Raw genomic sequence first — 25,179 nt, forward strand, 5'->3', positions numbered from 1 at the left:
TGGTCAGCGGGGCCAAAGGGTGAATCCGAGGCCGGGAACAAGCAGTCGCAAGAGGCACATCATGATGTCAAGTGTCGTATAAGTAGCGCGTAACTACACCCTGACCTCAGTTGCCCCCCACTTTTTTTTTTTTAACAGAGCACCACGCACTTCATAGGAGCCCTTTAGAAAAAGAAAGTAATTATAGGTCTCCAAAGAAGGAACAATTGAAAAAGAACACCAAGAGTAGTGTTAGAACATTTATTGTTTTAAGACGGTGGCAGGAAGACAGAAAAACAGGACCATCACCAAGTCAATGTTTTTTTTTTTTTTTAAATAGAAAGATGCGCACCAACCACCTACTTTCTAGGCGGGGACGGATGGTAGGGGAGAGGAGGAATCTGCGGGAGAAGAATCCATAGAAAAAACATTACGGAAAGGTAATTTCTCCTTCAATGGATTGCTTTTCTCCCACAGATTCCTCATCTGATAGACTCCCAAAGCAGTAATGAAGGAGGCAGGCAGAACGTCATTAAGACATTTTGCAGCACTGCCCTGCCAAATCGTGCACAAGAAGTACGAGCCACATCCAGGCTACAGTGCTTTGCAAAGGTATGCAAAGACTACCATGTCGCAACGCGACAAATCACCGGGACTGGGACCCCCCCACCCCCTGCAATGCGGTGGACGCTGAGACTCCCCCTTGTGGAATGGGCCCCGATGCCTGCTGGTAATTCCTTCCCAGCAGCCTGGTAACCATCTATGCAGAGAATTATCCAACGGGATCAGGTCAGCTCTGCTGAAATCAGCTGTCCTGGCGATATAGTAACTCAACGCCCCCTTAGGGTCTAGACGATGTAACCATTACTCCTATTTATAAGGGCGAGGAAGAGGAAGGTTGAAGGACTGACAAGTGAAATTCTGATACGCCCTTGACGCCAGGCCTTACCCAGAGTGAAAGTTTCTCCCAGAAAAAGCCAGTAAGGATGGTTTAAAGCATAAGGCCTGTAGTTCAATCACCCGCCGAGCGGATGTAATAGCCACCAAGTCTGTTTTCAATGAGCGAAACCGTAAAGGTCAAGAGTGCATAGGCTTAAAAGGAGCCATCACAAATTTAAGAACCAGATTAAGATCCCAATCTGGTACAACAAAAGGAGTTGGCGGAAACTTCTTTACAAGGCATTTCACAAATTGTGGCAATACCGGGATCGTAAACAAACTAACGTTGATCCGGGGATCTCTTGAACAGACAAGGCCACCAAATATCCTTTGAATCTGGTGACCTGAAGACTTGCAGAGGCCAGTGACTGAGGGAACTCTATCACTGCAGTGGTGGGGCAAGTGATGGGGTCAATCTTGCGTTCCCTGCACCACACCTCAAATCTCATCTGCACATGTACAAAGATATTATAGATGGCCTGCGTGCAGCCAGCAATACCTCAAGTACTTTCTCAGAGAGGTCCCAGTCATCTCATTCTCTCAAGAGACGCACATGTAGATTGAGGGGTTACGGGGTCAGATTGAGTAGCTGGCCTTCCGACTGGGTTAGGAGATCCAGGCACCAAGGCAACCGGTGAGGAGGGCAGATCCAAGAAGTCAGTACCAGGTTCTCCTCGCCCAGTCCAGGGCGATCAAGATCACGGTTGCTCAAAACCTCTTTAACCTCCGGATAACCCATGGAATAACGGGAATTGGAGGGAGCGCGTGAAGGCGAGGGAAAGTGGAATCCACGAGAAACCCGTCCCCCAGAACAGTTTGTATTTCCTGTTGGACTCAGTTGCATACAGATCCACTGCTGGCTTACCCCAGAGAGTGAAGACCTTGTCTAGGACTTCCAGGCACACTTCCCACTCGTACGAGACCGTGCTCTGCCTGCTCAAACCAAGATCCAGTTTGCAGGCAACCAGAAACAAAGCATCGCCTCTGTGCAGAGGGGGCGGGAGTGCACACCACCTTGCTTGTTGAGGTAGTGCATCACCACTGCGTTGACCGTCACAACAAGGACATGCTTTTCCTGCAGAGACGGGGAAAATGCTTTCATGGCTAACCTGATCGCGCATAACTCCAGCCTGTTGATGTGCCACCTGTCCTCTGTCTTTGACCAGAGGCCGCTCACCTCTAAATCCTCGCACTGAGCGCTCCAACCCTTCAAGGATGTATCCGTGACCACTTGGGTCTGAGGCCAAGGAGACCAGAAGGCTTCCTCGCCAAAAGATTGTTACAGTCCGCCCACCAGGACAGGTGGTTGACCAGGGATGCAGACACGGAGGAGATCTAAGAGTGCGCCAAGGTACTGAGACCACTGATCCCTCAGGGATCTCATGCGTAACCTGGTCCCTGGCATTAGAAAAATGCAGGAAGTCATGAGGCCTAGAAGATGAAAGAAGCCGCTAGTAGAGTGGCATGGTTATGGAATAAAGCCACCATCTATGTCAAGCGGACTACTCTCTCCTCGGGCGGGGCCTTCCCCACCCAGGTATGTAGGACTGCTCTGATGAACTGGAGCAGTTAGACTGGTGTCATGTGGGACTTATTTAAGTTTAGGAGTTGCCCAGCTTGTGCAGCAGCGAGCAGGTGTCCTGCAGATGAGACAAGACCTGCACTACATACTTCCCTTGGATCAGCCAGTCACCCAGCTATGGACATACATGGACTCTCGATCTCCTGAGGTGAGCTACGAACTACCACCATGAGCCCGGTGAAAACCCTTGGGGCTGAGGTAACATCAAAGGGAAGCACCTTGAACTGATAGTGCACATCTCTTATGGTGAACCTTCGGGACTTCCTGTGCTTTTAATGGATTGGCACATGGAAATAGGCGTCCTGTAGCTCTATGGACACCAGCCAGTCCTGAACTTTGAGAGTGGAGAATCTCTTTTGTCACCATCTTGAATTTAGCTTTCCTAAGAACTTGTTCAAGGCCTTGAGGTCCAGAATGGGACGGAGACCTCCTTTCTTGGGCATCAGGAAATACCGGGAATACCAACCCGATAATCTCTGCTTGGGAGGTATCTTTTCTACTGCACCCTTCAGCAACAGGGATCTCGGTTCTTACTGCAGCTCCTGCCCTGGTTGGATTGGCAGTGGGGGTGGTCTGTCCGGTCGTTTAATTAGAAAAGGCAGACAGTAACCCCATTGAATGAGCTGTAAAGCCCAGGCATCGGAAATAATTACATGCCACTGGAGTCCTTTTCGAAGGAATTGTCGGTTTTGTGGCCGAAAAGATCGCCATTGAAGGGCATGTCCAAAAGTTTCACTTGGACGGTGGTAAGGATCTGCAACATTAACAGCCAGTGGTTGTCCAATCCTGGACAACCAATTGGCATCACATCCATCCAGGTATAGACTTTTGGGCACTAGAGGATGTGGACTGTACCAAACAGTCTCGGGCCCTGTTCTGGCTCACATACACATCTCTTTGCATGCGAAAGCGGCAGCTATCCCCAAGAAAGGAATTTCCATGCAAGGCATTTCCTGACCTTAGAAGGCAGGAAGCAGGCCAAATAATATGGCCAAAGAACAAGCAAAGTTCTTGTAAAAACAAGCAAAGTTTGCATGCAGTACGCTCTGGGGACACTACACAAAACTAGGCCTACAGGTGTAAGCAAAACCAACCTTTGGTATAAGTCTGTACCACATAGTTTTTGGTAGTGTTGCTGAGCAGCCAGGCTTATCTCAAGAGGGGAATGTGAGCTGTAATGAGGTTACGCAGAGGTCTACAGTTACAAGTATTCAAATAGACACTTATACTCGAGGTTTCTTGGTAAAACGTATTAATTTATTACACAGTTAGAAACCATTCACTAAAAGGAGGCAATCAATATCACACAAAAATACAATACAGTACTTCACACTATCAGATTGAGGCATTTAAATTACTTTGAAGGAGGAGAAAAAAGGGCATAAGTTAATAAAACGAATAGTAGAATTACTCTTAAACAGTGCAAATAGTTTGAGTTCACCAGAGGAGTTGTTCCAATGCAATAGGTAGGCCAAAGTCAATGGGCTAGAGTCTTGTATAAATAGAAACGGTTCTGGTATTTAAACGGAAAAGTCTTTGCCACGGTTTTTAGGAGTGGTTCATATAAGAAAGATTCATATGTCGGGTCACAAGCCGACTAGGCCTGCAAGTTGCCAAAGTTTCACGCACTTTCGCAGAGAGAGGTCTGGTTTTCACAGTACCTTAGATTGAAGAAAAAGAAGCAACTGAAGACTTCTATTCCTGGCAGTTCCTGCAGATTTCACTGTTCTTGAGCCTCAGTCGTGGGGACGAGAGGGAGGACGTCTGGGGACTCCTGCATGGCACAGGGACTGGTCACAAAGCTGGCAAACTGGCAATTCTTCGATTCCGGTAGCTGTCTTCAGGCACACAAACTGGTGCTATTCGGTTTCCTGCAGCACACTGAGGAAAATACAACCAGCTCCGAATATGGTGTCCAGGTGGTTTAGGAGTTGATTGGTCCCACCAACTCAAAGGAAGAAGTCGTCCTTGAAGGGCTTCGCTGTCGAGATGAACTTTGCGAATCGGACCTGCAGCAGGGCTTCACTGGGCAAACCAACGGCCCAGGATTTGCAGCAGCCGCCCTCTACCGTTCGTCTTGGGTTCTTTCGTTCCAGTGGTCAATTCGGCCTTCCAAGCCAAGAGCTTGCCTTTTAAACTATTTTCTCCCATTCATTCCAGCCTAGATGCCACTCACCCAGCAGGTTGTCTATCCTTGCCGGACAGTCAGCCAGCCAATCAGTTTTGGGCACCTCTCGCTCACTTCCTGCCCACCCCAGACACTCCGGTGCCAGAGGCGGTCTTCAGTCCTGAAGCCCTCCAAAGGCATAGTAACAAAGGGACCAAAACTGGTTTGGCACGCAGAGACAAACTCTAGAAGGACCTTTCCAAAAAGAAATGGTGAAAAAAGAAGACCGGGAGCCGTTTAACCTTAAGTGCCAAGGGCGAGGTATCTCGACGCCATATTGAAAAAAACAGCTCCTGCGATTTAATGCTACCGGTGTTCACGGCCGGGAAATATAGTAGTTCGTTGTAAAACCACTGCCACCAGCCATTTTGAGAGGAAAGGGTAGCATCTGACTGCTACACGAGTTTCTAGACACGGGATACTAGGTAACCCCTCTAGCACTCTATTGTAAGATAGGGTGGGCTGGGTTTAGGAATTTAAAAAGACTAGTAAAGTCAATTTAACTTTACGTGGGAAACAGTTTATTCCAGAGAAGGTATTTCAACCTTGGGACAGCCTGAAAATGTTTCTCTGTGCCACTGCACTGAATGTGCTGTGTGACACATGAAAAGATTATGCCTATGGAGTGGTCCAAAACTCCATAACCAAAGAAAACACAAGAGTGAAACACACAGAATTAAAAGTTCAAAGTCTTAAAGTTTAGCAAAAGAGCTGGAAGGCTGTAAGGTGGGAGGAATTGGCACATTTATGAGAATTCTCCCCAACAATAAGAACAAGCAAAGTCCTTGTAAAAAGGAATCTCAAACATTTTTAAAACGTTGGGAGTGTAATATATTATGTATTGAATAGGTGTGTAAAGCCTGCATTAAAAAGGTATGTGCATCACAGGGATCTACAGGAAAAAAGTATTAGAATGTTTTGCTTACAAATAAAACAAAGATTTGGTGTAGCATAGGAAAAATACAGGGAGATATTTTAACATGCAAGGTATAGATCAGGGGAACAACCTGGGTGAAGTTGGCTGGTTGGCAAGAGGAAGTAGCCTTGGGACAGAAGTTGATTAGTATCTAAAACACATTTAAATACTTTGGGACCTGCACCACTACCTGGGGATGAGTAGTTAGAGGGGCAATGTATAAAGTGAATAGGAACAAATAGCCAGGCCAACTAAGCCCAAAACGTAACTAAAGCTTCAAGGCAGAATGGTGAAGAAAGATTGGTTTAATCCTTTTAGGGTAATGCTCCGAGGTGCTTTTACTCACCATGAAACATGCTGCATAGTCTACAGAAATGGTTTTTAACTGGTCATATAATTCTTACCTCTCAATCAGGTCACATAAGTAGTTGAAGGTGTGAACAGCTTCTTCTTTGTCTTCTTGCAGTGGGAGCCATGATAACCAGTGAGGAAGGACTTCATCCACATTCACACATTCAGGCCTAAACTTCATTATTTTTCCGACTGCCGATATACAGTTCTCAGTGGCATTAACATTTTCTTTGGTTTTTGAATCTGGAGCTTGAATAACACCAACCATCTGTGGAAGAGCTTCTGCAAATATAGTAGAATTAACTTGATTATAGAAATTGTAGAGCAACAGTGCTAAAAACATTTAATCTTGAAAGTTTTATCCCCACAAGAGAAAGAATTACCATTAACAGAAAAGTTCCTGTTAGTCTATCTTTTATGGTCCTAATATTTGAAAACAAAACTCCACCAAGCAATAAATCCTTAGTGTTGAATTATGTGGGGCCATAATTCAATTTTAGGTACTCTGGCCTATTTTGGTGGTCACAGGTACTTCTGCTGAAGCCCCCCTGCCACCATCTTTTTTTATTATATGATTCTATAGAATCCAACAGCTCCATTTCAGTCCTAGCATGCAGCACCCTACTTTATTTTTAGGGGAGTAGGCTGGTGGCACCCGTAGTTTGGTTTAACCAGGGTTGCAAGCAGTGGAGTAACTTTGCTGAAAGTGTTGGGGGGTGACATCTAAATGAAAGGGGCCCCAGTGAAATGAGTGTGAAAAAATGGTATGCTACAAAAGTCTGGGGGGGATACACACCCTTGACCCCCCCCACACCCCTAAAATTATGCCCAAGGTTGCAAGCCCATTTATCACATTAGTAGCTCCATGTACCTTATTGCTAGAAAAACACATTCGTACCACGAATGGCGAAGACCTGAGCTGGGCCACTTTGCTGCTAGTACTTTTGTTTAGGGAACCAAAAGACAAGCCTAAAATCACAGCAGGTCATACTTGGCGCAAAGTCCTGTGAGTGTGTACACGAGTCTTTGGCAGTTTGAGTTAACCAGATTGTCTTGCTGCTAAAATCTTCTTTCAGTGCCCTAGTGTGACTGAAGAGCTGGTTTTAGCCAGCCCATGGATGAAAGGTTGCAACTATGGGAATCAAACGTAGCTCAATTCTGCAGGGGCTCTGCAAGTTGTGTTTAGGTTTGGCCTTAGTGGCTGGGTCCTGTGTCCTTCTCTGTAGTTCACATTTTATTTCAGGCTACTGGATTTCCCTAGGCTGACCTTGTCCTCCCCAGTTCTCCATGCCAGATGGGCTCTGGTCTCCATGTTGAACTGCCTTTGGGCAGTTTCACTGCTGCATCACTGTTTTACTTGGTCATGTATCTTGAGGTCAGAAGCTACCACCGCCCCGAAGGGTGTTGACACAGCAATACTGCACTTGTTAGTTTAGGCCACCTCCTACGTATAGTCATGAGACGGTGTTCTGTTGGCTGCTCAAACTCTCCCTTAGAGCCACTGAAATCTCCTTTGTCTGGTTCCTCTTCCTTTTCGGAAGCCATCTTCAGTTTACTTCTCTTGGCAGCAGGTTCCCACTCTTAAGGTTGTTCGTTCTTTTCCCTTGTCTAGGTTGAATGGTTGTGGGTTCCAATTCCCTGGTGACCAGATTCTGTAAAATACATCTGAAAAAGAAGAGCTGTACTCACAGCGTGGCGGGATTTCGCAGTCTTTTTGGAACTGTCACCAGGAGTATCTACTGTTGCGCTTGTGGATTATTCTCGATACAACCTTGACTGACTAAGCCTGAGCCACCTCATAGTGCTGGACCCCAGATGCGAGGAAAGTCCATCAAGGCATCCGAGTACAGCAGTGGCGCTATTTGCGAGAGACACGAGGAGCTGAAACTGCAAAGTACCGCTTCCTGGCAAGCTTGCAGGAGCACAGGCCGCCAGATTGCGATGAGAGAGGCGGGGGTTGTGGTGCAGAAGTGGCCCATGGTCCCTGGACAGGAGCGATTGGTGCAGGTGGATTAGTGCCGGTGACGAGAGGGCAAGGAGGTCAGAGAACCAAAACTGTCTCGGCCACACAGGGGCCACCAAGATCAGTTTGCACCAATAGTGCCAAAGTGCTTAGGACTCGAGGCACCAGAGGAATTGGGGGAAATGCATACAGAAACTTCCCAACCTATGGAAACGCAAAGGATTTCTCCAAGCTTTACGGGTGGGGAAAGCAGCTGGCAAAGGTCTTGCAGCGACTGTTGTCGTAGGTGGCAAAAAGGTCAATTGCCCCACGTCAAATAGGTGAAGCTGGTCATCGTGCAACCCACACTTGTGACGAGACCCCAAATCCCTGCACCTTTAATCGGCAGTTGGTGACAACATCCCCAGCAGGGATTGGTCGTTGTGAATAGTTGTTGCCTGGGTGCCGTTGAGAGAGCACACCAGGTGCAGGAAGGGCGTCAACCCTCTCGTCCGAGGGGCTGGCGGTTAGTTAAGATTTTCATAGAAATGGTAAATCTTCCAGACCTGCGTCAACCCCCAGAACGTTTTGCTTTACTGGTGGGCTATTTTTCCTTATACCTCCGAGTGGGAACCTTTACCCACAGAATCTTTCACTCTTTATGGGTGTCAGTTTTAAGACTCTCCATGGTGTCTTTTTAAAGTCATCCTACAACAATGTTTTGGCAATAAGTGCCTGTTGCTTCTTTGGATCCCTTTTACATTTTATTTGGTGAAAACCAGCAAACCCCCACCTTACGTGGTGTGCTGGGGAGATGCAATGCATCTCCCTTTACACTAAAACTAATAATTCAGTTAAAAGGACAAGCATTGCCAGCATGTTGTCCGTCAGAATGAGGACATGCTTCCCTGCAGAGAGAAAATTCCTACAGTGCAAGCCTAATGGCTCGCAACTCCAGCCTTTTGTGCCACCTGGCTTCCGTTGCTGACCAAAGTCCGCTCACCTGCAAATCCTTGCAGTGACCGCCCCAACCCATCAGAGATGCATCCGTGACCACTCAGGTCTGAGGCCAGCAGGGTTCCACGGCCAGGATACTGTTGCAGTCTGCCCACTAGGACATGTCGTTCACCACTGATGCGGACACCCGGAGAACCACGAGCATACCGAGGTACTGTGACCACTGATCTCTCAGGAGCCACTGCAGCAACCTCATGCGTAACCTGGCCTCTGGCACTAGAAAAATACAGGAGGCCATGAGGCCCAATAGGCGGAGGAAGGAAGCTGCTGGTTGAGTGGCATGGTTCTGGAACAAGTTGACCATTTGTGTCAAGTGGACAACTCTTCGGGGCAGGGGCAGCAAGGCTCTCAATCCAGGTGTCTAGGACTGCTCCGATGAACTGACGCCTCTGGACAGGCGTCATTTGGGACTTCAAGTTCAGGGAGAAGCCCAGCCCGTGCAGCAGCAAGCAGGTGTACTCTAAATGGGACAAGACCTGCACTGCAGACTTCCGTCGGATCAGCCAGCAGTCCAGATATGGAAATACATGGGCCTCCTGAGGTGAGGCGCAACTACCGCCATGAGCTTGGTGAAAACCCTCGGGGCAGGGGATAGACCAAAGGGAAGCACATTGAACTGATGATCGTGCATGTCACCTATGGTGAGCCTTAAGAACTTCCCATGCTTAGGATGGATCGGCACATGAAAATAAATGTCCGGTAGGTCTATTGACGCCAACAAGTCCAGTAATTCGAGAGCGTTGATAATCTCGCTCAATGTCACCGTCCTGAATTTGTCTTTCCTCAGGAAATTGTTCAAGGGACTGGGGTCCAGAAACCTCCCTTCTTGGGTACCAGGGAATACCAACCCTATCCTCTCTGCTCGGGAGATACCTCTTCCACAGCACCCTTCAACAGGGTTCTCAGTTCTTCCCGGAGCTCCTGACCCGGTTGGATTGGGGGCGGCGGGGGCATGTCTTGAGGTTTTCTTAAAAATGGCAGACAATACCCCCACTGTATGAGCTGAAGAGCCCAGGCATCAGAAGTAGTTCCCCGCCATTGGAGCAAATGCTCTGTCAACTGTCCACCAAATGTGCATCGTGAGAGGGGAAATCAAAGCAGTTTAGGAGGCTGGGCAAACAATCCTGTTGCTTGTTGGCCCTTAAAAGCCCTTCTCCCCGTTCGAGTGCGGGAAATGCGTCTGCTCTTGCCTAGCTGGTCGGAGCTGTGCTCTCCTGCCATAAGGAGCATACCGCCTGTAGCCCCGTGCCCTAGAGGCAAAGCTGAATGCTGCGCAGCTAGACCTGAAGATTTAGCATTGATTTTGGATTCTTTAAATTTCACTTAAGAATATTCTTTCTGGCCGAACAGGAAATTGCACTTGAAGGGCATGTCCAGAAGGTTAACTTGCACATTAGGTGACCAACCAGAAGTTTTTAAATAGGCCTGCCTCCTCAGCATTACTGCTGACGCCAAAGATCGGCCCACACAGTTGGTGATGTGCAGGTTGGTTTGCAGACACTGCCTGGCCATCTCTTTCCCATCCCCCACCAGCTGTAGGAAGCCCTTGCATACTTCTCCTTCAGGGACGTACATTCCAGCATTCTCAATTGCTGTCCAAAGGCCAGAAGAGTACTGGACTAAACTGTTGAGAAGAATGAGTGGTCTCCTCTAGCCGGCTTATATTTCCCAGAAATGGTGGAATCGACCAGGGGAATAGAATATGGGTGCTGCCACAGAGCTGTTGGAGTCAGCAATGGCAGGGTTTAAAGGCATATTGCGCTCTGTAGCCAGACCATCAACCAAAATATTGCTGAGATCGTAGCCCTAAACTGGCACCAGAGGATTGCAAGCCTACGGTATTAATGACCCTTTGAACCAAAGGCCTGAATTTTGACAAGTCATGAACACAGGTGTCTAGAAGGCTGGTGTCATGGAGGCCTTGAGCAAGCTGTAAAGGCCGACTGGTCCTCAAAATAAGCGACGCCTCCTGTACCCAAGTAAATGGGGTCGACATCCCCCTGGTCATCAGAGAATAGAATTCTGACCGAGTTGTGATGTAAAGGTTTTATTGACAATAGTCTACGTCTAAGGTTTGTCTATCGGCATCGATATGGTGGCTGTCTGTGGTAATTGCCAAGGCACCATAGCATCAACATGCTTGAATGCACGGGGTTGATCCGGCTTCCATTGGACCCCTTTCAGCGTCGAAAGGTTAATCGGCACCAACATAGTCTATATACTGGGGCAAAAAAGGGATCGGAAAAATCGAGCGCTGCTCTTGGCCCCAATGCCAGGGGGTTGGGGGGTTAACCACACCAACTTCAGTATGCTTTCTGAACATTTGAAGTCTAGAGAAGTCTTAGTTACTTACCTGTAACTGTTTCTCCAGCATTGGTATCCTTCATAGATTTGAATATTCCCCGTAAAACTGGGAATCCTCAGTGATTTAAATAATTATTAAAAAGGTTAAATATATATATATATATTGCCATAGAATATGAATGGAGATGGCTCCTTATGGTCTATGAGCCATTCACTTGTGTAGTACGTCCATCTCTTTTTGGTCCTTTATGGCCGCAACCAATGAGGTGGCAGGGCTTAAGCTCCGACCCAGTCAGCCATCTTCAGATTTTGAGCCCTAGAGACTACAGTATGATGGATGCCGAGCTTAGGAGCAGCCTCTCGGGGAGGCGGGTAGGGGCATGTGCATCTATGAAAGATACCAATGCTGGAGAAATACAGTTACAGGTAAGTAACTAAGACTTCTCCAGCATCGGTTTCGATGGGTGACAGTGGGTGATACATTGAGAGACCCAACGTGCCCGACTTTGCTTGGAGAGATGTTGGCCTTTAGTGTGGCCAGAAAAAAGCAATGAACAACCTGTTGGAGGAGCAGAACTCCTTAGTTCTCTGTAAATAAAACTTCAAAACTCTTGTCACATCTTCAGAATGCAACATTCTTTCTGCCTCAGAGGTATGATTCTGGAAGAAAGTCGGTAGGACAATGAGCTCCGAGTGTCCTTTGACAAGACCTTGGGAAGGAATTTAGGGTGTGTTCTCAAAATGACACGGTCCTTATGAAACAAGGTAAAAGGAGGCTCTGATGACAAAGCTTACAACTCACTGATCCTCCTGGCTGAGGTGATGGCTATCAAGAAGGCCGTTTTCCAAGATAAATATTTTATGTCACATCTATGAATGGGCTCGTATGGTGGTTCTATGAGAGCTGTTAGTGTTTAGACTCCAGGCTGGAACTGATGTGGGCGTAGGTGGGTAAGTACGGATCAACCCTTTCAGGAAGATCTTGTCGGTTGTGAGAGTATTGACTTTCTGGGATCGTCGTGTATGCCGCTATAGCCGATAGATGGACCCTGATAGAGGATAATGAAAGCCCTCCTTTAGCCAAATGCAAGTAAGGAAGCACTTGTTCAACCGATGCGGTGAGTGGGTTGATTGACGACGTCTCACCACTTGGAGAAACGAGTCAATTATCGGATATAGGTGATCCGGGTAGAAGGAGCCCTCAATGCCTTGATAATGTCCCAGCAATCCGCAGGAAGATTCAGATTCATTAGCTTATGGTGCTCAGGAACCAGGACTTGAGGGACAGGCTCGCTTGGTCGTGGTGGAGGACTTTGTGGTTCTGTTGCGTCAAAAGATATTGATGCGCTTTGAGGTGAATCGGGGGCCAACGGGATAGATTCTGTAGGGTCGAATACCAGACTTGCCGAGCCCAGTCCAGCGCTATTGGGATCATTGAACAGCTCTGTTCCTTCAGTCTGCGCAGTACTCTCGCTATGAGCAGGATTTTGGGGGGGGCGCTTGAGGCGAAGGCATTTAGGAATTTCCCTGTCCAATCCACTGAGAATGCATATCCTACTGACCGATGCTGCGGGTACCTGGAGGCAAATTCGTGGCACTTTGTTGGCTTTGGTGGCGAAGAGGTCATCTGTGGATGATCCCATTTTGCAAATATTAATTGGACTGCTTTCCTGTCTAGTTCCCACGTGAGACGTCGTGTACTCCCTGCTCAGCTTGTCCGCTAAGACATTGTCCACCCCCAGAAGATCTTCCGCCTTGTTTTGGATTCTTTGGCGCAAGGCCCATGCCCATAACAGTTGAGCTTCTTGTGACAAAATCTGACCTCGTGCCCCCTTGCATAATGCATGGAGGTTGTATTGTCTGGACAGTCAGTACCTGTCCAGCTATTACTGGAATGAAGGCTTTCAGCGCCTCCTATATATCCCTGAGCTCTAGAACATTGATGTGGAGCTGGGATTCCTGGGTGGACCAAGTGCACTTGGTTTGGAAGTCCACCAGGTGAGCACCCCCCCAGCTCAACAGGGATGCATCGGTCCTGAGGAGAAGGGTAGATGTTGGAGTCTGGAATGGCATTCCTTGTAACAGGTTTTGAGGTGTGTGCCACCATCGAAGTGCCTTGTGCACGGTCGTCGGTATCTGGATGATATCCTCCCATGAACTGAGTGCTTGTTTCCATTGGTGGTCCAGTGCCTCTTGAACTGGTCTCATGCGAAGTCTGCAATTTGGTATGAGAAATATACATGAGGACATCATGCTCAGGAGGGATTTGAAAACGCGTGCTGTGGTTGACCCTTTTTCCAGGAACCATGAGGTCAAGTGGAGAATAGAGGTTATTGCGTCTGTCGATGGTCTTACCCTGGGCATGCTGGTGTTGAATTCGGCCCCCAGGAAGAGTACCGTCTTGCTAGGCACTGGGCAGGACTTTGTTTTGTTTATTGAAAAACCTAACTCTTTTAGGAGGTTTATTGCTCTCGACACCGCCAAGCGTGAGAGTCTGGATTAGCTTGCCCTCATCAACCAGTCGTCCAAATATGGGAAGACTTCTGTTCCGGCCTTCCGAGTTTTGCTGCTACGGGTGGCAGACACATGGTAAAAACTCTTGGTGCTAACTTTAGCCTGAACAGGAGCACACAGAATTGCAAACTGTCTGTGGGCAGGGTGAACAGGAATGTGGAAATAGGCGTCCAAGTCCAGAGGGGCCACAAAGTCGTGCCCGGATAGCCACAGTAGGACGCTTTGCAAGGGTATCATCTTGGATTTGATGCACTTGATGTATTTGTTGAGTGCTCTCAGATCCAGAATGGGTCTTCACTGACCGTTTTTCTTCTTGATCAGAAAGAAACGGGAGTAGAAACCGCTTACTTTCTGCTGATACGGGACAGGTTCCATCGCTGCTTTTTGCAGCAATTTGTGAATGTCGGACAGGACGTGCTTTAACAGATGTACCTTGTGAGGGGTGGGAGCAAGGGATGGAGGTTGAACTAGAAATTCTATGGTGTGACCCTTGCTGATCACCTTCAACGCCCACTAGTCTGAAGTTATAGATTGGCAACGTTGAAAATAACATTGGCTTACTCTGCTGCCCCCCCACCCCCCCCCAACCGGGGTGTGACGTTGAGGGGGAAGACATGGTTTGTCAATTTTGTTTGCTTCCCCTCTGGAAGTACCTGCTAGAGGATTGGTTGTACCTGTTGTCCTGGAATGTGTTTCCCTGCATCATTTGGGCATATGAGGAACAATTAAATCCTGTGTATTTTGAGGATGAGCCTAGAAAAGGACAAAAAGATCTAGGGTCCTGGTCCTTTAGGGAACTGATGGCTTGAACTGCGTCCGTTTTCATCCCTTTCAGGTGGTCATCGACCTTTATCAAATAAGTCTTGTCCATCAAATGGCATGTCCAATATTTGTGCTTTGACCACCGGTCTGAAAGTCATAGCTTTCATCCAGGCCTGTCGCCTCAGTAAATTACTGTGGGCCATTTGCCTGAATCAGCCACATCAACAGCTATGTCAATCATATGATCTGAGGTAGCTTCCCAGTCTGCTATGACTGATCTGGCTTCTTCCTGACGATCCGTTGGTAAACTTTTGACTAGTTTAGACATACGAAGCCAAAGTTCGTGGTCAAACCTAGCTGTCATGGCTAGTGCGTTGCCCACTCTGATGGTGAGATGCTGAGGAGGCTACCTTTCTGCCCACGGCCTCCAACTTACGACCTTCCTTGTCTGGAGGGGCTGATAATGGTGAAGGATTGGCTAACTTTTTCCTGGCTGCCACAGTGATGACTGAATCTGGTTTAGTATGTCCCCTTAGACAAAGCGGTGCTGTATCAGGAGCTTTGAATTTCTTTTCAGGTCTTGAAACCAGAGCAGGAGTGGATAATGGTGTGGCCAGTATCTTAGACCCAGATTACCACATGGTAATGAGAAGAGGAATAATAGTAACCGCTCTTCTACGTTTGTCCCTGTGCTCATAAAGCACCGACTTTCTCTTCCAATGTGAGTTGTAATTTGCATAAGTCTGCGGCTTGGCCGATAATGGTATGAAATGAAACTAAATCGTCCGTGGTGAAGTCACCTGGAGAGTCTTTCTTTCTAGGTTTCTCAACAATTTAATCGTCCCATTCGATACGAGTGTCAAGCTTGTGCGTGATCTCACCTTCCTCAGGGTCTGAAAAATCCCTGAAAAGATCCTCCTGCCAATCGGACATGCAGTCGATGGCACCATTGTCAGATCTCGTCTCGAACAGTGATCTTGGTCAATGCGATGTCTGAGACGGGACACTTGTCGGTGAAGCACAGAGCGTCCTGCTCCTGATCTGCGAGGAGGCTCAGGTGAGTGTTCTTTTATGTGGTGTGCTCCTCGTAGGAGAATGTCTTGGTGTGCTTTGCTGAGGTGAGCTGTCTACGAGGGGATCTCAATTCCATTGATATAGACGACCCATTCTTTTCCTTTTGATGTCCGTTCAATTCTTCAATGACTCCATGAGCGATGTATCGTAGGGATCGGCAGGTTCCTTCGTAGTCTGATGCCAGGGAGGACTGTTCCTTGGGGGTGAGAAAAGGTTGCTCACCAATAAATTCTGTGTCTGAAAACTCCTCTTGAAGAAAGATGTCAGGGAGTTCTGTTATCTCTCTTAAAGGAGAATATTGTGCTATTGGTTCAGGAGTTTCTGAAGTAGGAGGCACTGTTCCCATTGGTTTGGGAAGAATGCTTTCATTGGATGGCATAACAGTGGCCTCCGCGAGGGGCGTTTTGGACTTTTTTTTCAGTAGACTACGAAGTTTGTGGTGTCAATGGTGTCTTCGCGGACAATGACTGAAGACGGTTGATGGTCCGTCGAAGAGAGCTTCGTGGACGAGTAATGGGATATCTTAGTTGACGATTGCTTTGTGGATGCAGATTTCAAGGACAAGGATTTCGTCGACGGCTTGGTCTTCGATGGGCCTCTATCCTTATTGCCGCTCATAGACTGCTTCTCTGTGGATGATGCCCCACCCCTGTTTTTTTAAACGCCTCCTTACCTTTGGAGGTGGTTTTTTTCCTCAGGATGCCGTATCATGTGGTCTCCAGAGTCCAAGGGAGGTGTGGAAGAAGTTAAATCCAGCTTCCTCTTTTATGAGAGGGAGGTGCTCCTTTCCACTGAAGAGGCCCTTCTCTTCGAAGTTTGCCTCTCAGATGGTTTGCTGGAATGTATAGGAGCAGTTTTGGCAGATTCCTCGTCAGAAGAGACCTTTGGCTTCTAAATGCAAAAAAAGTCTGTCTGTCAGGGTTTTGTTTGAGAAAGTCCTGCAAATGTCACATTTATTGATATGAGGATAAAGGCAGTAGATGCATGGTTCATGTGGATCCTTCGTGTAGACCAGTTTCTTCATGCACCTCGTGCAGCCCCTGAATAAGGAAGGCTTCTTGGCAGTTTAAGTTTAGCCATGCTTGAGGTGAATTTCATGCGACTAATTTAGGGTGAGAAAACAAATTTTCTGAGACCAAAAAAAACCAGAGTAGATGGCCCCTGAACAGGGGAATAAAATAGAATACTTTAAGAATATAAACTAACAAAGAAAACATTTCGAAAGCTCAAAGAGCTGGAGGATCCCCCCCTGTTAGACTGCAGTAAAAATCTCAGGATGGTGGACTGGGGCAGAGCTTAAGCCCTGTCACCTCATTGGTTGGGGCCATAAAGGACCAAAATGAGGTGGAGGGACTAAACAAGCAAATGGCTCGGACCATAAGAATCAATCTACATTATTATATGGAAATGTATTTAAAATGTTTAATAATTTAAAATCACCGAGGATTCCCAGTCTGTCAGGGAATATTCAAGCATCTGAATCTATGAAAGATCCAATGCTGGAGTACTTAAAATCCTACCACTCTTGACGGCTACTAGGCCCGCCAACGGCTTTACCTTTTTCCATCGACGAATCTGTTCGACCGTGGCGCCTCTTTCTGGACGAGGAAGAAGGGCTCTTCCAGTGGCAGTTTCTTCTTCTGCCTTCGTTCTTTTTCAGGGGTGTGCTCCGTTGTTTCAGACTCAGAGGACCGAACCATCGACCGTGCTGGCGCTTTAGGCTGCATTTTTTGCACACAACCGACACCAGTTTATCACATGCAGGGGCACCAGAGACAACTTGTGTGGGTCAGTAATGGACATCTTGGTGCCACAGTCGGTACACTGCTTGAAACCAGAGCGTCCAACATCTCGCGAGGGCTTCAAAAGGTTTTCTGATGAACAGTTGGCGACTGACCTGTGTTCGCAACCAGCGCGTTAGCGTGCAGAAAAAAAAAAGGAACTGAGGTGTGGGGCATAGTGACTAAGTATTTATACCACCCCTGACGTCATGTCTGGAGCAGACTACCAGATGTCGAGCAAGGCATATTGAAGGCTGGGTCAAGGTACACTACCACCCCTGTCAAAAATCTTCTGAAGCAGCAGAGCTGAAAAAAACATCTATTAGATGAGGAATCTGCAGGAGAAAGGCAATCCATTGAAGATTTTCCAGGTGGCTCCATTCCTGTCGCAGACCCTGATTCAGTCGCTTTGGTCGTTTGTTAGGGGGAATTCTCAGAAATGTGATAATTCCCTTCTACCTTAGAGACCCAGCACTTTTGCTGGACTTGGACTTAATTTTTAACCTGGAGAGAGACTTTTTCCCAAACTCTCATGCATTTTCCTGTGATTTGAACTCTGCTTCTTTTTGGTTGTAGTGTCTGACATACTCCATAGGCATCTTTACATTGTGGCACACAGCACCTGCAGTGACAGAGGGAAGATATTTCCCCAAGGTTTAAATACCTTCTCTTGGATAAACTACTGTTTCTAAGAGCAGTGAAGGGAAATAGACTTTACTTACATTTTGTAACTTTCTAGACCCAGCGCACACTATCTTACAATAGGGTGCTGGAGGGGTTACTCTGGCCTGGTTGACCTCTTCCCTGTCAGATCGACCCTCGCAGGTCCAACTTGGATCCTGCCTTTCATCTATCTTCCTCTACCTGTGGTGTTCCCCAGGGGTCTAACCTCTCGCCCTGGCTTTTCAACCAATACCAGGCAACTCTTGCCCACTGCATTGCCACTTTCTGCTCTAATTTCCAGTGCTACGCTGACTACAACTCATTTTCAGGTTGCCCTCTGCCACCTCCTCTCCCCCTCTCATCTCTGATTGCCTAACTGCCATTCAAGATTGGTGTGCCGCCAATGATCTTTGTCTGAATGCCAGCAAGACGGAGATCCCCCCTCATCGGCACACCTTCACCATCCTTTCCCCTCACTCTCTGGCCAGCCTCCCTTGGCAACTAACCCAGAACAGGACTGCGAGACTTGTCCTTGGCCTCAAGCCCTGGGATCGTATCTCTCCAGCTCTGAAATCTCTCCATTGGCTCCCAGTGGATGCAAGGATTAAATTCAAAACCCTCTGCATTGTCCACAAGGCTTTCTGGGGTCTGGGTCCAAAATACCTTCAGCTATCTCTCCGCAAATACCTCCCCTCTCAAGCTCTTTACTCTTCTACCTCCAACTCCCTCAGGGTCGGTCGTTTTTCAAAGAAACGAGCTGGGGCCTCCCTCTGGAATAGCCTCCCTGCCACTCTAAAACGAGAAGAACCATCTCCGGTTCTGGAAGCACCTCAGGAACTTCCTCTTTTCTTCTGCCTTCGCTCCCCGTCCCCTGATCAGTTCTCTTGGCACTGTGCACCTGGCCACCCTCTGTCCTTCGGGCCCAGGTACCTGCTCACCCTGCCGCCCTCCCGCACTGCCTCCGGGCCACCCCTTGCACTGGGGTCTATCTGCCCATACAGCCGCCCCCCCTTTCTTCCTGCACTTATCAGACCTACCCTGTCTGCTGCCGTAAACTTAGCACTTGCAAATTGCTGGCTCCACTACCACTGTTTGTTGCCTCTATTTATTGTTATTCATCTGTTTCTCCTCTGCTTCGCACTTTCCACTCCTCCCCCCTTCCATGCACTTGCCTAGTAAGATTGCTGTTTTGTTCTCCCCTGTTGCCCTCCCTTGCCTTGTCACGCTTGTGTACGAGCGCGATAGAAATAAAATCATATCCCTTTTGTTTAGTTTCTCAAGTAACATTTTAATGTTACCCTTTCTACAATTAATGGATAGTGGCAGTGGTTTACTTTTTACTACCATTATGTGTTTTTAATGCGGGCTGAGTTCGTAGCTGCAGTACGGCACCCATTTTGTCAAAATGGGCCGTTTTTTTTTTTAACCATTTCTTGCTGGAAAGGTCCTTGAGATTTACTCTGCGTGCCAAACCAGGTTTGGTCCCTTTGTTCGTTTTTTCTTTAGCGTGATTTACTAGTCTGAAACTCCCTGAGCTTAATCCCCTTGGTTCCAGGAATTCATCCAAAAGGTGATTGGCTGGCTGTCCTTGGAGGACAGCCACCCTGCTGTGTGATTGACAGCCAGGCCGGAATGAATGGGAGAAATCTGCATAAAAGGCGAGGCTTTTTGGCTTGGAAGGCAGAGTCGACCACTGAACGATGGAATCTGAAGAACAATTTACAAGAGACGCCTGCTGCAACATATGGACCATTGGTTTGCCCAGTGAAGCCCTGCTGCTGTGCTGAACCTTCGAATTCGCCTCAACTAGAGGAGCCCTGCAAGGACTCCTTCTCCCCTTGAGTTGGTGGGACCAATCAACTCCAAAGTGCGTTCCGAACTGCTGGAGAAACGTGCTAGGTGGAGCAGGGGCTGAATCGGGGCTTGCGGTAGGCCCGCATGGGGCTAGCATCACCCAACCCCGTCCTCTCTGATCTGACCACTGAGGAGCTGCCAGGCTGCTCGGCCTTCGCTCTGCTCGGAGGGGAGAGCCGTCCACAGGGGGGGGGGGGAGGAAATAGGGAAAGCCTCCCCGAAGGGGGGCGTAACCTTGACACGGTCCCAAGGCGAGTGGAAGCAAATTGCTTGAAACAACCGAGGCTGGCCAAGCAGTACAACCCTAGACTGACCAAGGGCACCAAATTGATCCTATGGAGTGCTTGGAAGAGCACCCCAAGCAGGCCAGTCTCTGCTGGGGCACTGGGAGGTGCAGTGGTTTCGCCACAGAGCCTGGGTCAGGCAGCGAGAACACGGAGGATGCGCAGACTGGTCCCTCTCCCCAGTCTATAGTAATCCAGAGGAAGGTGACTAAGCTTTCTTGTAATGTGTGCACCCAGAGCGACAGTGGGGAACCTCACAGCAAAAAGCGTCCGGGCTCCTTTTAGACCCAACTTGAGACAAATTTCAAATTGACGACCATCGGATCTTCCAGAGCAGCCTAGTCCTTGCAGTCGTTCCTATGGCTGACGACCAGATGGCTGGGATAACAGCTGCCCTCTGGTCAGGAAATGCATTCCAATGGGCCTGGACGGGAAGGGCCTTTGCCCCCCCCCCCCCCCTGCCAGGCAGAGGACCGAGGGCCGGCAGGTGCCCAAGGGCATGGGCCAGCACAGACGGTCCTCCTCTAGCTCCAGCCAGGCCGCCTTAGAGCTTTTCCCTCTGGGGCAGGACAGGGAACCCTCCGGGGCGCCCCGGGACCGGGTACCTGACTTTGGGCAGCCCGGACGTTGAGGGGGGGCGCAACTCGGCCATCTGGTCCGCCGGCCGCGAATCGGGACATCTGGTCCTACTTCCCAGGCCAGATGGCCCGGTGGGCGTGCCTGCCTCCACCCCCAACGTCCAGGGCTTAAGGTTCCACACCCGCGCTCCGGGGTGGGTGGCTAAAGCCGCTGCCTCTCTTCCCCACCCTGCCCTTACGGCACCAACTTCATGCACACTCAGGCCTGAGACACTTCCACGCCGACTATTAAGCCCCCATGCAGTGGGGAGCTTAAGGAACCTGACAGGAGGAGATAAGTGCACGCACCAGCCGCAACTCTGGCCATCTCGTCCTACTCCCTGGGCCGTTTGGCCCGACCCCGCCGTCCGGGGGCACGGGGCTTAAGGAAGGTTCCAAACCTTGGCGTGCCATAGGGTGGCTCGCAGCCTCTCTTCCCCCGCCCTCTCCAGGGGCTTAAGGTGCCACCTCGATCCTGGCCCGGGGCCAAGGCCATCTGGTCAGCCGGGCTGACCGGGAAAGGTGAGAGGAACGCTCCCCCGCCCAGCCCACACACCCCCGCGGGTGTGCACCTAGGGTGGGTGGGAGTTTCCTGGGTGCCCCGTGGCACGGCGGGAAGGATGGCTGGAGACGCTTGGAGGGCCTTGCAGCTTGTTAAAGATTGGCAATGTTGAAAAAATAAATTGGCCTTGCAACAAGCTTGGCTCAGAGGATGACTTTCAATAGATCGAATTCTGACTTCGAGGCGTTCAGTCATAATCCCACAGATGGTAGCTTTGCCCCAATGGCTCCTCAGCCAAGCACATACACCAAATGTAATTGTAATTGAGGGAAAAGCCCAGTCTGAAGTGAGTGGCAGGTGACGTTGAGATGATTCAGTGCTTGTTCGGGATAATGTGCCCTGATCTGCTAATCATCCAGGTAGGGGTAAACGTGAATGCCACATCTCCTGAGACTCGCTGCCACCACCGCCAGCAGTTTGGTGAACACTATCAGGGCAAAGGTCAGCCCGAAAGGCAGAATTCAAAACTGATAACGAGACCCGCCAACAGTGAAACTCTGGTGCTTTGTGCTTGAGATGGATTGGCACATGGAAATAAGCATCCTGAAGTTCGAATGACACCATCCAATCCTTGAGTTGGAGGGCCTGAACGATCTGAGAACGTGTCACCATCTTGAACTTGTCCTTCCTGAGGAACTTAAGTATCTCAAGTCCAAGATGGGTCTCAGTCCTGTGTGCTTTTTGGGGATAAGGAAATCTGGAGAATACCATCCTTTGTTCCCATCAGCTACAGGCACTGGTTCTATAGCACCTTTCTCTAGCAAAGTCAAAATTTCCTGCACAAGGAGTTCACCTGGAACCCTCAAAGAATGGCTCCCCTATGGATGGGTCAGAGGTTTCTGAATGAATGGAGGGCAGTAACATTGGGCTATGGTTTCCAATGCCCAAGGATCCAAATTAATGTCTTGTCATTCTTTCAGATGCTGAGACAGCCTGCCTCCCACTTGTGTTTCGTGACTCAAGACCTCAGAGGTTTTGAGGAGGCTGAACCAGTGACTGTTGGTAAGGAAACCCCTACTTGTGTGTGGGTTTTGCACCTTTCCCTTGTCCACCATGAGGGAATCTTTGGCCTCTTTGACCAGCCATTCCTCTTGCTCTTCCAACTGACTAGTAGCAAAAAGATCTACCCCGCCAAGGCGGTCTACTGGGGCGAAAGGGCTGAGGCTGCCTAATAACGGCACTTAAGGATTAGGCCGCCGCCTTCGAGGTCGGCAACCTCAAGGCTTTAGTCAGCCTTGCTGCCAAAAAGGTGAGACCCGTCAAGGCATGTTAAGGAGTCTGGATTGCACATCAGGTGCAAATCCCAACTTCCTATACCACGCAAATCTGCATATTATGGTGCTTGCTGCCATGGCTCTGCTGATAATGTCAGCAGAATCCAGACCAGACTCTAGAGACTCGCACATGGCTTTTTTGCCGTCTCTAACAATAGCCAAGACCGCATTTCCTCCCCCTCGGGAATATGCTTAGCCGCCATGGAAATAGTCCCATAGAGTGAATGATAACTTTGCCAATTTGCTGCCACCCTTTTTTGAAGAGCAGTGTGAAATGGTAAAATGGCATCCTTTGTGGACCCTTAAAGGAGGTCTGTTAGATCATACTGCTCAAAGGGGAGGGTAGGTCTACTCCATCCCAAGTAATTTACAACCTTAGACATTTGTAGTGACTAACGTACTCTTAGTCCCCTTTCCTCCATACTCCATGGGTGTCCCTTTCAAGGTACGGAAAACTGTTAGGCAAGATTGTATGCAGTACCCTTTGGGTGCACTACAACAACCCTGATGTCCTGGCAATAGGAAACCAACCTTTGGTATAAGTCTATAGTACACTGAGCAGCCAGGCATATCTCAAGAGGGGTCAATGTGAGCTGTCGGGGAGTTAGAGATTCAGTGTGACAAGTATTCAAATAAACACACACAAGATTTTTTGAATAAACAATTATTAATGTATTAGTCAGTTAGAATAAGCCTTCAGAAGGGAGCAATATAAAAGCAACACACAAATTCACTCAAAAACGACACTATTAGGTTCTAAATCAATAAGGACCCTTTTGTGATGGCCCACAGTCACAACCTACACCCTCAGGTGACTTCAATAGTTAGGGTGCTGGAGACATTAATATCCTACTGTTGCATTTAGAATACTCTTAGAACTTGGTCAAAGGAAAAGGTTATTAGAACAAACCAGAGACCACAAATGTTCTTAAGCAGGCAAATACTTTTGATCCCCTAAGCAGAGTCATTCAGTAAAACAGGTTAAGCCAAAGTCAATGGGCATAAGTCTTATATGAGCTGATGCACTTCTGATAAGAAAAGTCTTTGCACAATGTTTTAGAAGTCTTTGAAGAAAAGAAGACAATGTAGGGCCACAAGCGGTTAAGGTTTGTGAGTAGAAGATGCAAGCAACTCTACAACAAGAGCTAAGTTCTCATACTTCTATTCCTGTGCAGCTCTACAGCTCTCACTGTTCCTGGGCCTCAGTGGGGACAAAAGGGAGGACTTCTAGGGACTCCTGCAATGGGGCAGGCACCGCTCGCAACCGGCAATCTTCAAACAAGTGGCACTTTGGTGTTTCAGCTCCTAGCGACTACCGCAAATAGCAACAACGGTTTCTGGCTGTTCAGATGGACTTTCCTTGCTTCTGGGGTCCCATACTCTGTTGAGGGGACTCTGGCTTTGTCAGTCCTGCTTCCAGGGAGTCCGGTGGATCTTCCTGGAGCTCTTGGCCAACTTAAAAGCAACGCACACCATCTGGCGTTTCCCTCCTTGGTTATTTGGTTTCCAGCAGCAACTCTGGAAATTCAACCAGCTCCGAGAAGATGTCCAGGTGGCTTACTTTGGAGTTGATTGTTCCCACCAACTCAAAAAGGGAGAAGTCGTCCTTGCAGGGGCTTCTTTGTCGATGCAAATTTTGAGTTTCAGCACAGCAGCAGGGCTTCACCGGGCAAACCAACGGTCCAGGAGTTGCAGCAAGCGTTGTTTCCAAGTTCTTAGGTTCCTTTGTACAGCGGTCGACTGCCTTCCAAGCAAAAAGCCTCGCCTTTTATTCAAGTTCTCTCCCATTCATTTCAGCATAGCTGTCAATCACCCAGCAGGGTGGCTGTCCTTGCCGGACAGTCAGCCGGCCAATCACAGAGTGCATTTGTGTCTCCTAGGAGACTAAGCACAGGGTGTTTTGGGCACCTCCCTCACTTCCTGCCCCACCAGACACCCTGGAGGCAGAGGCGGGCTTCACTCGTAAATCCCGCCAAAGGCAAAGCAAACAAAGGGACCAAACCTGGTTTGGCACGCAGAGTAAATCTCAAGAAGGTCCTTTCCACAGAGAAATGGCAAAAAAAAAACACCAGGGCCAGGACGACAAAAATGGCACCATTGGGTGCTTTACAGCAAATGCGAATGCAGCCCGTGGTAAACGCACACCATGGTAGTGAAAAGTAAACAACTGCCACCAGTCATTCATCGAGGAAAGGGTAACAAACATTTTACATGAGAAGCTAGACAAAGGGGATACCAAGTAAACCCTCCTGCACCCTATTGTAAGATAGTGTGTGCTGGGTCTAGAAAGTTACAAATGTGAGTAAAGTCAATTTCTCTTTACTGCACTGGGAAACCGTTAAGTTTATCCCAGAGAAGGTAGTTAAACCTTTGGGACGACTTCCCTGTGCCACTGCACTGAAGGTGCTGTGTGACAATGTAAAGGATGATGCCTATGGCGTTTGTCAGATTCCACAACCAAAAGAAACAGTTCAAAATCACATTACAATACATGAGTGGGAAAAAGGGTCTCACTCTCTAGGTAAAAAATCAAGTCCTCAAAATCCAGCAAAGTTGCTGGGGGTCTCTAAGGTGGAGGGTATTAGCAAATTTCTGAG

General features: G+C 48.5%; 1 protein-coding gene across 1 annotated transcript in view; it reads right to left on the reverse strand.

Moving 5' to 3' along the window:
* Window positions 1-25,179, reverse strand: part of IPO5 (importin 5) — a 1,138,249-nt gene that overhangs the window by 140,919 nt on the left and 972,151 nt on the right. Inside the window, exon 24 of the mRNA XM_069640466.1 lies at window positions 5,988-6,216. Within this exon, the coding sequence (XP_069496567.1) occupies window positions 5,988-6,216 (229 nt within the window). The remainder of the gene's footprint in view (window positions 1-5,987; window positions 6,217-25,179) is intronic.

The sequence above is a fragment of the Ambystoma mexicanum genome, chromosome 7q, assembly GCF_040938575.1.
Source record: "Ambystoma mexicanum isolate Mex_15411 chromosome 7q, UKY_AmexF1_1, whole genome shotgun sequence".
In the NCBI taxonomy this organism is placed as follows: domain Eukaryota; kingdom Metazoa; phylum Chordata; class Amphibia; order Caudata; family Ambystomatidae; genus Ambystoma; species Ambystoma mexicanum.